Source organism: Raphanus sativus, chromosome 6 (genome assembly GCF_000801105.2).
Source record: "Raphanus sativus cultivar WK10039 chromosome 6, ASM80110v3, whole genome shotgun sequence".
Taxonomy (NCBI): Eukaryota; Viridiplantae; Streptophyta; class Magnoliopsida; order Brassicales; family Brassicaceae; genus Raphanus; species Raphanus sativus.
The window spans coordinates 46,851,756-46,865,503 of NC_079516.1; the positions used below are offsets into that span (position 1 = coordinate 46,851,756).

The 13,748-nt window shown below is 35.1% G+C and overlaps 4 protein-coding genes across 9 annotated transcripts; 1 reads left to right on the forward strand and 3 right to left on the reverse strand.

Annotated features, from left to right (window-relative positions):
- The first annotated feature begins 590 nt into the window (after window positions 1–590).
- On the forward strand, window positions 591–1,461 carry LOC108810429 (uncharacterized). Its single transcript, XM_018582541.2, has one exon. It carries the CDS (start codon window positions 736–738, stop codon window positions 1,267–1,269), a length of 534 nt encoding a protein of 177 aa, XP_018438043.2. The 5' UTR covers window positions 591–735; the 3' UTR covers window positions 1,270–1,461.
- A 2,730-nt stretch (window positions 1,462–4,191) lies between these two features.
- On the reverse strand, window positions 4,192–6,142 carry LOC108813520 (probable WRKY transcription factor 25). Its single transcript, XM_018586099.2, has 5 exons — window positions 5,778–6,142; window positions 5,520–5,636; window positions 4,909–5,423; window positions 4,674–4,835; window positions 4,192–4,603 (listed from the first exon to the last, which is right to left on the reverse strand). Exons 1-5 carry the CDS (start codon window positions 5,997–5,999, stop codon window positions 4,465–4,467), a joined length of 1,155 nt encoding a protein of 384 aa, XP_018441601.1. The 5' UTR covers window positions 6,000–6,142; the 3' UTR covers window positions 4,192–4,464.
- A 105-nt stretch (window positions 6,143–6,247) lies between these two features.
- On the reverse strand, window positions 6,248–7,970 carry LOC108813521 (U2 small nuclear ribonucleoprotein B''). 4 transcript variants are annotated; one of them, XM_018586100.2, is made up of 5 exons: window positions 7,787–7,970; window positions 7,290–7,501; window positions 7,115–7,208; window positions 6,746–6,819; window positions 6,248–6,632 (listed from the first exon to the last, which is right to left on the reverse strand). In XM_018586100.2, exons 1-5 carry the CDS (start codon window positions 7,857–7,859, stop codon window positions 6,360–6,362), a joined length of 726 nt encoding a protein of 241 aa, XP_018441602.1. In that variant the 5' UTR covers window positions 7,860–7,970; the 3' UTR covers window positions 6,248–6,359. The 4 variants fall into 4 exon arrangements, with proteins under 4 accessions (XP_018441602.1, XP_018441604.1, XP_018441603.1 ...); XM_018586102.2 differs by having other exon boundaries at window positions 7,290–7,466; window positions 7,787–7,969; XM_018586101.2 differs by having other exon boundaries at window positions 7,329–7,501; window positions 7,787–7,967.
- Window positions 7,971–8,232: 262 nt separating this feature from the next.
- LOC130496986 (RNA-directed DNA methylation 4) lies at window positions 8,233–10,590 on the reverse strand. 3 transcript variants are annotated; one of them, XM_056989760.1, is made up of 10 exons: window positions 10,422–10,590; window positions 10,215–10,338; window positions 10,042–10,125; window positions 9,862–9,950; window positions 9,682–9,756; window positions 9,548–9,589; window positions 9,267–9,418; window positions 8,984–9,175; window positions 8,818–8,894; window positions 8,233–8,616 (listed from the first exon to the last, which is right to left on the reverse strand). In XM_056989760.1, exons 2-10 carry the CDS (start codon window positions 10,312–10,314, stop codon window positions 8,339–8,341), a joined length of 1,089 nt encoding a protein of 362 aa, XP_056845740.1. In that variant the 5' UTR covers window positions 10,315–10,338; window positions 10,422–10,590; the 3' UTR covers window positions 8,233–8,338. The 3 variants fall into 3 exon arrangements, with proteins under 3 accessions (XP_056845740.1, XP_056845739.1, XP_056845737.1); XM_056989759.1 differs by having other exon boundaries at window positions 9,862–9,962; window positions 10,215–10,322; window positions 10,422–10,589; XM_056989757.1 differs by having other exon boundaries at window positions 9,862–9,962; window positions 10,422–10,589.
- Window positions 10,591–13,748: the final 3,158 nt, after the last annotated feature.

Below are 13,748 nucleotides of genomic sequence, written 5' to 3' on the forward strand. Positions count from 1 at the left end.
GATTACAAAAATTTCAAAGTCATATTATTATATGATTGAGGCATGTGACTGTTTAATTATTTTAATAATATAAAATTAAACAAAAATAATTAATGATACACAAATTGTTATCAATTTTTTTAATTCAAAATCATTAATTGTTATATATATATTTAATCATATTATGTAGTTTTGTATTAAATAAATAAGAAGAAGAAAAATCAAATCGCTAACTAATTTTTAATCAAAAATATATTATATGTTTAGATGGATCAACTTATTTTTAATAAGTCCATAACACATGTCGTAACGTTTTGTAATGTTTTTCAAATAATATTTTCAGTCGATAAATTTCCAATAGTTTTTAGTTATCAAAAGATTAGACAGCAAAACCTAAAGACCAGAAAAATGATAAGCATTGACAAATGAAAATGATACGGTGTTATAAATTTTGTAGTTAGATAGGTAGATTAATTGAGTGGTATAAAAGATATAAAAATGAGCACTAACAGGTGGGCTGCTTAAGTTTTCACAACAACACGGAAGGGTATTCCTGTAAGTAAAAATCCGTATACGTATGGTTAAGCTCCCTTAATGAATAGCTTTTGTTTACTCTAATCTCTATATATAGGCAAGCTCGTCTTCTTCACACACAAACAACATTAACAACAAAGAACATTTTAAAAAACTTATTCAATCTTTTTCTCTTTTATTTTTTTTCTAAGAAAGCTTGAAAGATTTGTTAGCAAAAAAGATATGGGAAACAGTTTAAGGTGCTGTTTAGCTTGTGTACTTCCATGTGGAGCTTTAGATTTGATCCGAATCGTACATCTCAATGGCCACGTCGATGAGATCAATCGTCCAATGACCGCCGGTGAAATCCTTCAGGCGAACCCTAACCATGTCTTAAGCAAACCATGTTCTCAAGGAGTTGTACGTAAGATCTTGATCTTGTCTCCTGAATCTGAGCTTAAGCGTGGGAGCATCTACTTTCTTATACCGGATACTTCCTTGCCGGAGAAGAAGAAAACAAAGAAGAAAAAGGATGTCCGACGTCAGAGAAAGGCTCTTGGAAACGCCAACGACATCAATACTAATCACATGGTACGTACTAATAAGGATCTTGATTTGACGTTGTGTGAGAAATATTTGGAAGATGTTATGTTGTCGTCATCGGAGAAGAACTGTTCAGCCGGTAAAGAGAATCGTCACCGTCGAAGACATAGTCGGTCGGCGTCGGTGTCTATGTGGCGGCCTAACCTTGATAGCATCTCTGAGGATTTTAACTAGTGTTTTTCTTTTTATGTTTTCATTCTTCGTACCCTTAATTCTATCTCTATTTTCTTAATTTCTTATTTCTTTTCAGATCCGGAAATAGGTTCTTATTAACATCCCCGGAGGGAATATTTTCAGTTTAAATTTTTATTTTGGTGTATGATTAAAAACAAAATCTATGTTAAATCGATAATCTAATTTTTAGTCGTCCGTGGCAATGAGGACAAGATCATATGATCTTTAGTCACTATGCATATGTAGTTCAGTAATTGGATCTTAGGACAGGAATCGAATTGTAATACAATCAAGGATAGAATTCCCAAATATCAAAACAAAACTTTCTTTTAACTCGAACCAAATAATACGAAAGGTAGAATCGGGTATGGGGGTGGGTAAGAAACAATCAATATAGTTTACTATTCACTGAAGAAATTAATACTTGGGTTGAGATGAAGTAACTAATAATTAAATGTCAAGTAATAATGAAACTGAATAGTTAAACTGAAACTGAATCATAGTATTGGACCAACTAGTTAAACTATAATTGTGACGACTTTCTTTAAACTGTGGTCTTAACTCATTAGAATATCAAAATAATTTGTGGAAACATTTGAAGAACGGCATGTTCAACTGTAATGCAACGTATTTAGACGCGTTTGTTTGGTTTAAAAGTTTCGGTGGTTAAGTATAAATATTGTTTTAGTTACTTATTGATAACAATACGAACTCAAGGCGGCAAATTAAGGGTTTAAAGAAAGAGTGGACCAATCATGCAGGTTATCACATGTGGATGTAGCCATGTAGGTGGACCAATCGTAAAGCATTAATTTGAAGCTGATAAACAAACCATATGGTTCAAATAATATAAAATTTTCAATCATCAAGAAAGTTAATACTATTCACTATATATAGACAAATTAATAAAGGCCCCAATAATTATGCATAAAGGAACCATTAATTTTCTCCCACCAAAAGAAATTGGCAAAAAAAAACTACTGAAAACGTATATGGTCTTGAAAAAAAAAATGCTGTTGACTTTCTCCTGAGTATTGATTAAAACTGAAAACAAGTCAAATATGTACGGTATTCTTTTTTTTTTTTGCCATCTAAAGATTTATTAAAAGGGACAAAGCCCAATGGGATAACCCATATACTTACAAACATAACTAAAACGGTAAAGTCCAAAAAACATAAAGAGCCAACATTAAAAAAACAGCAAACGGGCTTTGAAACCTAGCCCACTAAAAAGAAACCGCAACCCTAACACGCCACACGTCTCACCGCAGCGGAAGGACGCCCACGTGTTGAGACCTCACATCTCACCGAGCCACGCGTCACCTCGTCACTCCACCGTGACCCCACACCTAGACAACGCCGGAGCGGCCGAAAACACCACCGTTTTCGCCGGAATGACACCGGAATTGAAAGCGTCGCACCTCACCCTCCTCCGAATATCCTTCAAACGAAGAGCATCAACAGGTCAATCCCGAGATCTTATCTGTCGGACAGATCCGTTTCATTATCATAGAGAGGAGAGAATCACGCCATCGAGAATCCCACAAACCGAGAACCAGAACCAGAAAACATAAAGCCGCCGACTACACCTACTAACTATGTACCGCAGAAATAGGCCGACCGTCCGTTACCAAAGAGAAAAGGAAGGACACTGGAGACAAAAAACCAGACGAAGGAAAGTATCGTCGCTGGAGGCAAGAGCCGGTCGGTTTACACCAAACCGGAGAAAAGCGCAAGAACAGAGGACCCGACCGGCATCATGGCTGTGGAAGCCCACCGACGCCGGTCAAGAAGCGACAGAGTCAAGTCGGAAAACCTAGAAAGAAGGGAAAGCGATTGTAGAGAGAGGTTTTTTCAGTAGCAAAATACTTTATCAAACAACGTGAATATGTACTGTATTCTAACTTTAACTCGACTTTGATACCACCTTTTTAATTTACCTTCAAATGATAATAAAACTTATAAATATCTTAAGTTTTAATATAAAAAATAACTTTCTCAAATCATTTATAAATTTTAAAAATTGTTTATAGAGTTTATAAAACCAACTCCACCCCATAGATATTAAATCCTAAATCTAAATGTTAAGTATTTCAAAAAAAAAAGTATCCAACTTAGTGTATTTCAAGAAAAGAAAAATTTATATATTTTTTGTTAAATGTTATAATTTGGTTTTAATATATAAGACATGACATATTATTATTATTATTATTAACAATAGTATCTAAACTTGTTAATGAAAAACCCCGATTCTGAGAGCTGAATCAGTAATACATAATCAAGATAGAATATAGCAGAAATAGATATATGTTCAAATTTGAATATGATGTGCAAATTTATCTGCCATTATGTCTTGTGTTTTTGGTATATGTTCTCAATCAAAGAATTATAAGAGATTAAGAGAAAGAAAATCTATTGCAAAGATTGTTTTTTGCTTGCCAGCATTACTGGGAGGAACTTAAAAGGTCATCTATAAGAAAGAGAACGAATAGGAAAAAATTGAAAGCTGGCGAGGGCATCTGATTTGGCTGCCTTCACATGGATCCCATGCTTTATGTCCAATGTCTCCTAAACACCCATCTATTCTGTTTCTCACACCGGTTTGTTTTATACAAAACTCAAAATCATTTTTTCACATTTTAGATGTCTAGCACCCTTTTCAATAACAAAATGCTAGTCTTTGTCACGTATCGGACTTATCTCTGCACGAAATCACGCGAATGCTTATTTTGAGTAACATATTGTATTGCTAAAAGTGATTTGAGAGTTTAACTTCAATAAAATAAATAGTGTTTTGTCTTGAAGAAAAATGATAGTAGAGTTAGATGACTCTAATATTATGCAAAGTTTCTTAAAGTCTTACATGTCAAAGTTCTTCTATTCATGCGAAACGAATGACATGTATTTAAAACAAACAAAACATCACGATAAAGAAATGCACATAAAGTTGATTAAAATTGTGCTAAAAGTTTACATGTGAAACTTTACTAAATAAGTAAATATGATAATAAATAGATACAAAACACAAGAAACTAAAATAAATACTAACCACCACCCTGTACTACTACTTACTGTGTTACAAACAACCAAACAAATAAACAAACTGTAGTTAGCACAAAGATGGCCATAGTAGGTGTTTTACCAAATCCTATAATGTTATTACTAGTGATTTCAAGTCCCAAGAATGTATTGTTTTCATGAGCGGCGTAGCGAGGTTGGGACATCGTGATTGTGTCTTCCTTCATAGGTAGTGAGAACCGCTCTTTCGTCTTCTGCGGATCTTTCTACTTGCTTCCTCACTCCACAACCTTGGTATGTGCACTTGTAGTAGCTCCTGTCATATAACAAAGACGATTAGTAAACATGAAAACAACTCTCAAAAATGGTTAAGAAAGATTTACAACCTTGGATTAGTATTCCCCTTGACAACTTTCTGACCATACTTCCTCCATTTAAAGCCATCTATAAGAACATCAACGTCACTTATTGTTTGAACAACAACTCTTGGCTCTTTCACAGCTCTGCTTACTTGTGCATACATTCCTTCATCTTCACCTTCTCTTTTCCTGTTACACAAAAATTCAAAACATGTCATTTTCTTTCTTTCGGTTCCACTAGTTGAGAAAAAAACCCACTTACACTCTCTTAATCTCAGGTTGATCATCCTCTTCTTCTACCTCACCATACTCAGATTTAAAGCTCCTCTGCTCAAGATCACTGCAATCAAACGAAATAGACGAGTTCTCCGACTGATCATGAGTTTCACTAACAACAGATGATGATGCATTAAACATTCTTCTCGCGTTAGCCGAAGAAGATGATGATGATGATCCTGATGGTCTCTTGGTGAACTCAGGTTTAGGATGGTTATGACCTCCTTTGTAGATGATCTCAGTGACCTGTCCATCAGAAGCAGTCTCAACAATCTTCTTGGAAACACAATTGGGATATGTACACTTGACGTAACTCCTAAGGTTTTCACTCTTCTTCACTTGTTTCTGGCCGTATTTTCTCCAACCATAACCATCATTAAAGTTCCTTCTTACCACCGTGTATGATGGTGTCTTAACCTGGCGATCTGCTGCAAACTCGCGAGGAACTGGATCCTCCTGCTTCTTCTGGAGATCTTGAACAACATATGTTTCTGGTAAAGCCTGTATATAAAGAGAAAGGGTAAACGAAGCAAGTTTTGGTTTTAGTACAAGGGAAGAGTAGATGGTCTCAGAAAACGGTAAGGGAAAACACATTACAGAAGAAGCGTTTGGCGGTTGCGGTTGCGTTTGTAGCTGCCAGGGAAATTCTGAGTGATTGTTTGTTCCATTGAAGCATTGATATGGAAAGGCTCCCGTCGTCGGAGATATCAAACTCTACAAGTCAACAAAACCAAAGAACAGAACATCACAAGTGAATCATGGTTTTGGCGATTGCCATGGATTTCAAAGTGAAAATTTTGATATAGATAGATGAAAAGTGATGAGATGATTGATAAAGTTTGAAGCTTTACTTACATGAGAGGAGGAGCTGAGAAGAAGAGGAGAGTCAAGTAACTCTGAGAAGGCAAAACCATGAGAAGGTTGTGAAATCGGAAGAGGAGGAGGCTGAGCCGTCTTAGACTTGGGTAAACCCGACCCGGTTCTCTCCGGGTAAAACCCACCAAGAAAGTCTTCGTCTTGTTCGTAGCAGTCAACGCCGGAGGAAGCAAGGAGGTCGGTGAAAGAAGTAGACGACATGGTCTTAACAAAAGGAGACAACTTTCAAAGCTTACAGGAACAAAAGTATTTGCTAAAAAAAGAAACTTTCCTCTGAGAAATGATATACGAGAAGAGGATAAAGAAGACGACGGTTGCGTATCGAGCACGGTTTGTCTCTTGTCTTTTTCTGCTTGGTCTAAAATATCATTTTAAATTTAATACTTTTATAAATGGTTGACAAGTGACAATGAGATAGTGTGAAACCGCGTATTAAGGGGTCCCTGATATAAAACCAAACCGGAGTCAATCGAACTAAAACATTAAACCGTCGGTTATACACACTAACAGTCTCATTGTCATCATCTTAAAAGACAAAACAAACACAAGCATTTCTCTCCTTCATTTCTTGGCAAAAGAGATGAGCATGGGATACTGGGGAGTGATTTTGAAGTCCTGAAGACCACGCATTGCCATGGAAGATTTAACATCGTCTTCGAACTCCGCAAATGCAATCCCTGGTTTAGCGGCGACCATTCTTATCTCCTTGAATCCAGGATACTGACGGAAGAGAAACTCGAGCATAGCGGTTGTTGTATCGTGCGGAAGATTCTGAATGAAGAGTATGTTGTTTGGTGGCATCGCTTCTTGTCCGCTAGGCTTGTACGATGATGGCTTTTTTTTTAAGATGTAAAGATAAAAAAAAAAGATCATTATCACTTCCGAATAAATATATTCATGTTAGAAAGAACATTACTGTTAGAGATTGTTCTGAAGAAGGCACTTACCGCAGGGGCTCCGTTCTGTGGAGTTGGGCCATTAGCTGTGTTTGGTCGTTGGGTTTCTTCACGCTTTCTTTCAGCTGCAAGTGAAAGTTTTTTTAAGTTTAATCATTGTATGCAACATCGCAAAAGACAAAATGCAGAAAGTAAAATCAAAGTTACTGATATAAACCCACTTTTGCTTAACAAATAAATTTAAGCTAAGCTTCCTATTAGCCCTAAACTCTCTGGGAGTTGGAGATTAAGGTTAATTCTTTCAAGTTGATTTCTTACTAATCAATATGGGCCTTGATACAACTTAATCAAAACACTAACATATAAAGTAAATTATGAAAAATCATAATTAAAAGAAAAAATGGAACACAGATCAGTTACCTTTCTCATGTTTCTTCCTCTTCTTATCATTGGGAACGAAAGTTCCTTCCTCTTTAGCAATACAATCTGACTTTTCTTTTGCGAACTGTATGCGCTGCACTCAACAAAGACCCCACACTATTAGAACAAATTCAAACTATAATCAACCTGACTAAAAAAGCAGTTCAGTTCATACACCAGAAAGAGGCAATAAAAAAACTTGAGACAGACAGACCATAGGCTTATCATAGAAAGGGAAGTTCTGCATCTGGCGAACGGCATTAGTAGCAGCAGTGACGTCACTAAAGGCGACCCAAGCTTGACCACGTAGCTTAGGAGTCTTCAAAGCAACCACATCAAGTATCCTCCCAAACTGTGAGAACAAACAGTAAAGAGATCTCTTCAATTCTGGCCAAAACAAAAACCACGTTAGATCTAAAACAGCATGACACTGATACTTCCCCTCTCGAGCCAACACTACTTCGACTTGTATATAACCTCGCCGCTAGATTCAATACGATTTTCTTAAAACCCTAGGAAGCTCGAAACGAACACTCTATAAGCAGCTAAAAGGCAAACTAAGCTGGATTACGGCATCCTATGGGAGATAATTGGTACAGGGAAGCTCATGGAGGTTACGAGTTATTGAAATTTGATTTGAGGAAATCAGATGGAGGGAAGAGAAGAAAGTACCTTCTTTTTTGATTCTCTCATTGAGGTTTTTGATGTAGATTGACTGATTCGGTGGTATATCCGCCGTGAACATCTTCGAACTGAGCTTCGCAGGGGGCGAAGACGGTGACGATACCGAGTCTGAGAGAACCCTAATGAACGTGATTTGAGAGAGAGCAAGAGAGACGCGGAAGCCCTAAGAATTCGCTATTCAACAACTACAAGAGCTTTAAACGATGTCGTTTCGTTTGTTGTTCGATATCCCGATAGTTACCAGTACATTTGGACCGGTCGGACCGGGAATCAAATAGCCGACTGAAAATTTTATAACTCTTTAGTATATTTCTTTAATAAAATACTACAGATAATATTTTGTGTTTAATCATATTTGATTATTTATGAATAGTGAGCTTATAGCAACAAAATTAATAATTTTAAGCACCATAAGTATAAGCACTACATACGAAGGCCAGAAACTCTTTGATCTCTTATAATAATAATACCAATACATCTACCAAACTCTGGTTAGTTTGTTTTAACAGAAGGTGAGCAATTTTGATTCACAGCCTTACACTATCCCCGGTAAGACCACTTAGCATCATCCTCAAACTCCTCATCGCTATCCCCATAAACATTTACATCCTCCTCTGCATAACCATCAAAGAACTCCTCATCGTCATCAAGGGCCATTCTCACATGTCTCTCTAATGTCTCCTCGTCTTTTGATTCATCGTCAGAGGCTTCACTCTTCTCTTCTTCCTCTTCCTCATCACCTTCTTCTTTTTCTGTTTCTTCTTCCTCCTCCTCTTCAGAGATCTCGTCTGGGTAATCATTCCTTGGATGATCTTCAGCTGAGTCATACAAAGATATATAAATAGTTTAACATTACTTCTTTCTCGACTTTCAGTCTCTAGGACACATAGTACAACCATGGATTAGCACACAACAATCATACTATGGATCATTGTTCTATCAAATGAAAACAATCCTCTACTCAAACACGGTCTAAGAAGTTCAACAAGAATGTAAATAAGCAAAGGTAAAAACTGTACCGTTTGAATCATCAGAGTCACAGTCTGATTCATCATCAGGTCCATCCCAGAACTCTTCTTCCTCCTCTACTGTGACACTAAAATAACACCAAGAACCGAAATTAGCAGGTGACACAAAAAAAAAAGACAAATAAATGAAGAAGTTTCAGAATGAAAAACTACGCACAGAGGAAACTGGTGCTTAGAACTGTCTTCACTGATATCCATCTCTTCGTTTACAGCATAAAAATCATAAACGTATTCTTCAGCATGACTGGAATGGATATCAGCTTCAATCTCTTCAGCTGCTGTTGGAATACATTCTCTGAGGAGAGGCAAGAAACTAGCCAGCATTTTCTGGTCCTCCAAGGATGCAACCCTAAAGCAGTAGAGAAAATACTTTTAACCAAAGCTAAACTTTTGGTACTGGGATTTAAAAATACAAAACGGATATTTACAAGAGAACTTACTCAGGTGGTGCATTGTCTGGTCTTTCTTCAGCGTCAACACGAAGAACATCAAAGAAACTACACCTCTCATGAAGTTCTTTATCATGAATGACTTCAATGTTTCCCTTCCTACTCCGCCATATTTGCTTGAACCGAGCAGTCTGTGCAGCGGTCTAGAAGAATAGTTGAACTTTTAATTAAATTGATTGATACCTAAAAACGAGTACTGAGATCTCCTCTCCTAAAATGTTAAATCTCAAAAGAAACTGTATAAAAATGTTCATGACCAAAGAGCCTGTTACCTGTTGCTGCTGTACAGCTTTTGTCAAGAGCTGTTTTTTTCTCTGCAAACCCAAAAAGGAAAGGAATTTAAGCTATCATTCGAGTACCAGTGAAGATACAGAGAATCTGGAATTAGTACTAAAACAATACATACGTTGTCTTTCTTGAAGGCAATTTTTCGATCCTCAAACTTTCCTTTACTGCAACTCTGCTCATCAAGATCAGACTCCTGCAGAAACATCCAATAACAACAATCAAAACATACAAAACAACAATAACAACGTGCAAAGGTTTATACTTTCAACCAGGAAAGAAAAGAAAAAAGTTCACTCACAAATAAAGAGTGGATGATATCAAGAGGGGTTTCAGAGTCAGTGAGTGTCTCCAAATGCCGCACTAGCACCTTCTTGGGCTTCACTTCCTCTGCCACATGTACTACAAGCAAACCATCATCATCATCATACCAAGTAGAGAAAACCTGAGATGATGATGATGAAGATGATGATAAAAGTACCTTTCTTTGCGGAACTGGAGATAGAGAGCTTTGAGAAGTCGTCGAGGAAGGGTCGTTTGAAAGGTCTTTCATTTATCTCCAACCCTTAAATTGCCAAACGACATTTTTAGTAGTAGATACAAACATGCATAGATAGATTCAAAGAGAGAGTTTTTTTTCTACTTGAAACTTACAGAAAGCATCGAGTGGAGATTGTCCTATTTTACGCTTAACCCTAACAATCACTGGCTTCTCTCCTACCGTAGAGGAGCTTTCACCCACACCATCATCCATCGTCAAACCTTCAGAAAATTCCTTCTGCACACTCTTAGGTTTTGTTCATTCGCTTCTCAAATCAACAACAGTAGAGATAGAGAGAGAGAGCGAGAGAAGTTGACTACCTTCGAATCAAGGCCTGCAGAGTTCCCGGAGACGGAGTCTGAGTTGCCGGAAATGTGTAGAGTCAGGGTTCTGTTCGCCGGGGACGAAGCTGCTCTGCTTCGAAATCACAATAAAGACTCCGCACAGACCAGAAACGAGACTGAACCCTAAAAATCTAATTAAACTGATTGGGCAAATATTCGGTTAAAAATCTAATTTTGCTTTTGGAATGAAAAAAAAACTAAAAGTTTATGATATTGGGCTGAATGGGCCAATAACATCAAATATACAATGTGGCTTTTGAAATTGTCTTTGGTTTTTGATTTTTGTTTATGAAATGCTGATTTGTCTTGACAAATAAACGAAGAGGTGTGATTTGGGCGTGCGCATTTTAGCCTTATCCAAAAATTCAAACTGGAATCGGAATCGGAATCGGTTCGAAGATATCCTATCTGAAACTGAATCAAAATTTACAAGTACTAGTTACATCCAAAACTCTTTTTATCCGAACTAATAACAATCCAAATAGATTCTGACCCGAATATATCTACCAACTCAGCGAATATACAAGACTACCACTTCGTGTATTCTATTTTTTATATTTTAATTTATGGTTTAGTCTAATGTATCCTTGTTTGCAGTATTCATTATAATTTTGTAATTTCAAGTAATATTAAAATTTAGAGTTTAAAAATGTTTAATATCAATTATTAATAGTTTGTTCTTAATTTTTTGCAATATTATAGAAAATCATGATATATTTTAACTAAATTTTGATGAGATTCAAGTATTTCAAATCTTTTTGGATCTTGAATACTAGAATGGTTTAGACTTGCCATGTATCCAATAATTACATGTATTTTGTAGGTATTTTAAATTATAGATCTGAATCGATTTGGATCTGAAAAATATTGATCTAAATCCAAAAGATATTGACCCAAACTCAAACCGAATACTTTTAAATACTTAATTGGGTTCCAATATCTAAAATTCTAAAAATTCGGATCAAAATCCGACTTAAAAGCCGAACCCCCAGGGGATAGGTGATATACTTAAGAATAACATGATTGATGATATATTACCGAGTAAATTTTTGCATATTTCGCAATGATCATGTCGAAACATGAGTCAAAACATGAGCACTTTAACAGTTTCACTTATATTTAAGAAAGCACAAAACAAACATAGAAACACCCTGGCTAAGAAATATACATAAACTAATCTCAATTGGACCACATATTGTTCTGAAATATTTGTTATGTTTGTTCCAAGCAACGACCTATTATGTGTGGTGGGAGAGAATTCTAGCCTGCATATAATCAGCTGGGTTAATTTCCGGTTAAACATCTCATTCATCCTAGAGAAAAGGCGAACTTTAACATAACAGTTTTGATGGCCTATCATACTCCACACAAGTTTAGATTCTCTCCTAAAAAGATGGTTTGAACTTCAAACTTTGAAGTATACGATGCTTCTAAGTGTAGATGCGGTGGTCTCGAGACTATATTACTCTTTGGTTTCTGAATACAGTTGTTTGTTTCATTCTTTATTCTTTATCATAGTCACAATAATCTCTATGTGAATATTTTCACTATTGTTCTATTAATTTGAAGTTTTGTTTTTTAAAAAGGTATATTAATAGAGAGATGTTCAAAAGAAAAAGCCTCCTGACCAACTTTCTTTGTAAGAATCTCTTATGTTCTAAATCTTTAATTTGACTAAAAATAAAGGGAAAATTGCCAATAGAGAACAAAAAAACAAGGGTGTTGTCCCTTTGGTATAAATCATTTTTTGTCCAATTTTTCTCTTTTTTACCTTTTGTATTTCTGAAAACTAATAAAATAAATACTTTTGTGAATCAAAAAAAATATTAATAATATAAAAAATTAATAAAACACCTATATGCACATGCTGGTATTTTTTTTTTCAAAAAGTTGATAAATAAGAATTTGAAAATACGTTCTACTAAAGGTAAAATGTGCCTTCTACAGAAAATGGTATAGTAGAAAGCGATTTCTAAAATAAACACGTTCATCTACTATTTTTAGAATATACATTCTACTATCTACTAATTTTCTAAAAAAGTAGAATGCGCATTCTACTAATCCTAAAGCTATCTACTTTTCGTCCGGAAGCATCTTCTACTTTTATTAAGTATTCTAAATTTCGCGGAATGTGTTTTCTAAAATGTACTCTTCCGTCTACTAAAAGTAGAAAGCGTGTTCTGGATTTTTAAAATTTTCTAAACTTTTAGAAGGCGCCTTCTACGGATAAGATTACCTGATTTTTGCGAAAATTAATGAAAATTTCAGTTAAAGAAATATTCTAAAAATCTCCTAAAAATATTCTAACTTCCTAAAACGTGTTATTTTCGATTTTGCTTGTCAAAATATTTTAAAAAATAATTCTCCCTTGTTTTATTCATTAATCTATGGTTTTTCCATAGTTTTTCTTTTGATTTTTTCACAAACTATTGTTTTCTATGATACATATATATACAACATGTGGTATTTTGAAATTAGGTGCAATTTTTTGATAAAATTAAAAAGTTTACAAACATTTTAAAATTTTTATAAAAAATACAGCTTTGTTAACTGTTTTTTATTAGGTTGATTTAACGTTTTTTTAAAAAAAAATTGTAAATTATTTTTTTTATTTTTATTAAGTTTTACAAAGTTTATTTTTATTTAAAAAAAAATTATTTTTATTTTCCATTTTAAAACGTTTTAATTATTATTTTAAAAAAAATTATTAGCTTAATGTGTTTAATTAGATTAATCAAGGGTTAGTTTTGGTATTATGAAAAAAATTATACTAAAAAGACAACTAAATAATGGTTTTATACTATAGGGACAACCATGCTGAATTTTTGTTCTTTTTTGGCAATTTTCCCGAAAATAAATGTGTTAGAAGTCTTTAAAAGGGTTGAACTCGAAGGTAAGCCGAATTGGCAACTGGAGCACCACTGGAGTTGGTGTCGGTATGAAATTATTGGAGATTCGTCTGATGAAGAACACACAGCTGGATATCAACCAACGAGCTACGACTTCTTTCTTTTGCTGTCTTTTCACATTCTTTCCTCGTATTTTTCACGTTATCTTTTTTTTTAGTGAGAATTCTTACGCATGAAAGTAAGAAGAAAATAGATCAATTACGGACGAGTCGGTTTCGTTCTTACACGAGCCCTCACGTCATCCAACAGAGGAAAACATAGGCCAAGATGAAAATATGCAAGAAAACACGTCAATGACGGACGAGTCGGTTTTGATACTAACCAAGCTACAATTTTTCTACGTCGAAATCAAAGGTCAAATTGCACAATAGGCAAGAAATTAGGTCAATGACGG

What these genes read in the sequence shown, in the direction of transcription:
- LOC108810429 (XM_018582541.2), top strand. Translation starts at nt 736, where the DNA reads ATGGGAAACAGTTTAAGGTGCTGTTTAGCTTGTGTACTTCCATGTGGA.
- LOC108813520 (XM_018586099.2), bottom strand. Translation starts at nt 5,999, where the DNA reads ATGTCGTCTACTTCTTTCACCGACCTCCTTGCTTCCTCCGGCGTTGAC. An exon ending in TTCTCAGCTCCTCCTCTCAT is followed by an intron (nt 5,637 to 5,777) that starts GTAAGTAAAGCT and finishes GTTGACTTGTAG; the next exon opens with AGTTTGATATCTCCGACGAC. An exon ending in AACCGCCAAACGCTTCTTCT is followed by an intron (nt 5,424 to 5,519) that starts GTAATGTGTTTT and finishes CTTTATATACAG; the next exon opens with GCTTTACCAGAAACATATGT.
- LOC108813521 (XM_018586100.2), bottom strand. Translation starts at nt 7,859, where the DNA reads ATGTTCACGGCGGATATACCACCGAATCAGTCAATCTACATCAAAAAC. An exon ending in TGAGAGAATCAAAAAAGAAG is followed by an intron (nt 7,502 to 7,786) that starts GTACTTTCTTCT and finishes TGTTTTGGCCAG; the next exon opens with AATTGAAGAGATCTCTTTAC. An exon ending in GAGGAAGAAACATGAGAAAG is followed by an intron (nt 6,820 to 7,114) that starts GTAACTGATCTG and finishes TTTCACTTGCAG; the next exon opens with CTGAAAGAAAGCGTGAAGAA.
- LOC130496986 (XM_056989759.1), bottom strand. Translation starts at nt 10,314, where the DNA reads ATGGATGATGGTGTGGGTGAAAGCTCCTCTACGGTAGGAGAGAAGCCA. An exon ending in ATCTCCACTCGATGCTTTCT is followed by an intron (nt 10,126 to 10,214) that starts GTAAGTTTCAAG and finishes TGGCAATTTAAG; the next exon opens with GGTTGGAGATAAATGAAAGA. An exon ending in AAGCTGTACAGCAGCAACAG is followed by an intron (nt 9,419 to 9,547) that starts GTAACAGGCTCT and finishes CTATTCTTCTAG; the next exon opens with ACCGCTGCACAGACTGCTCG.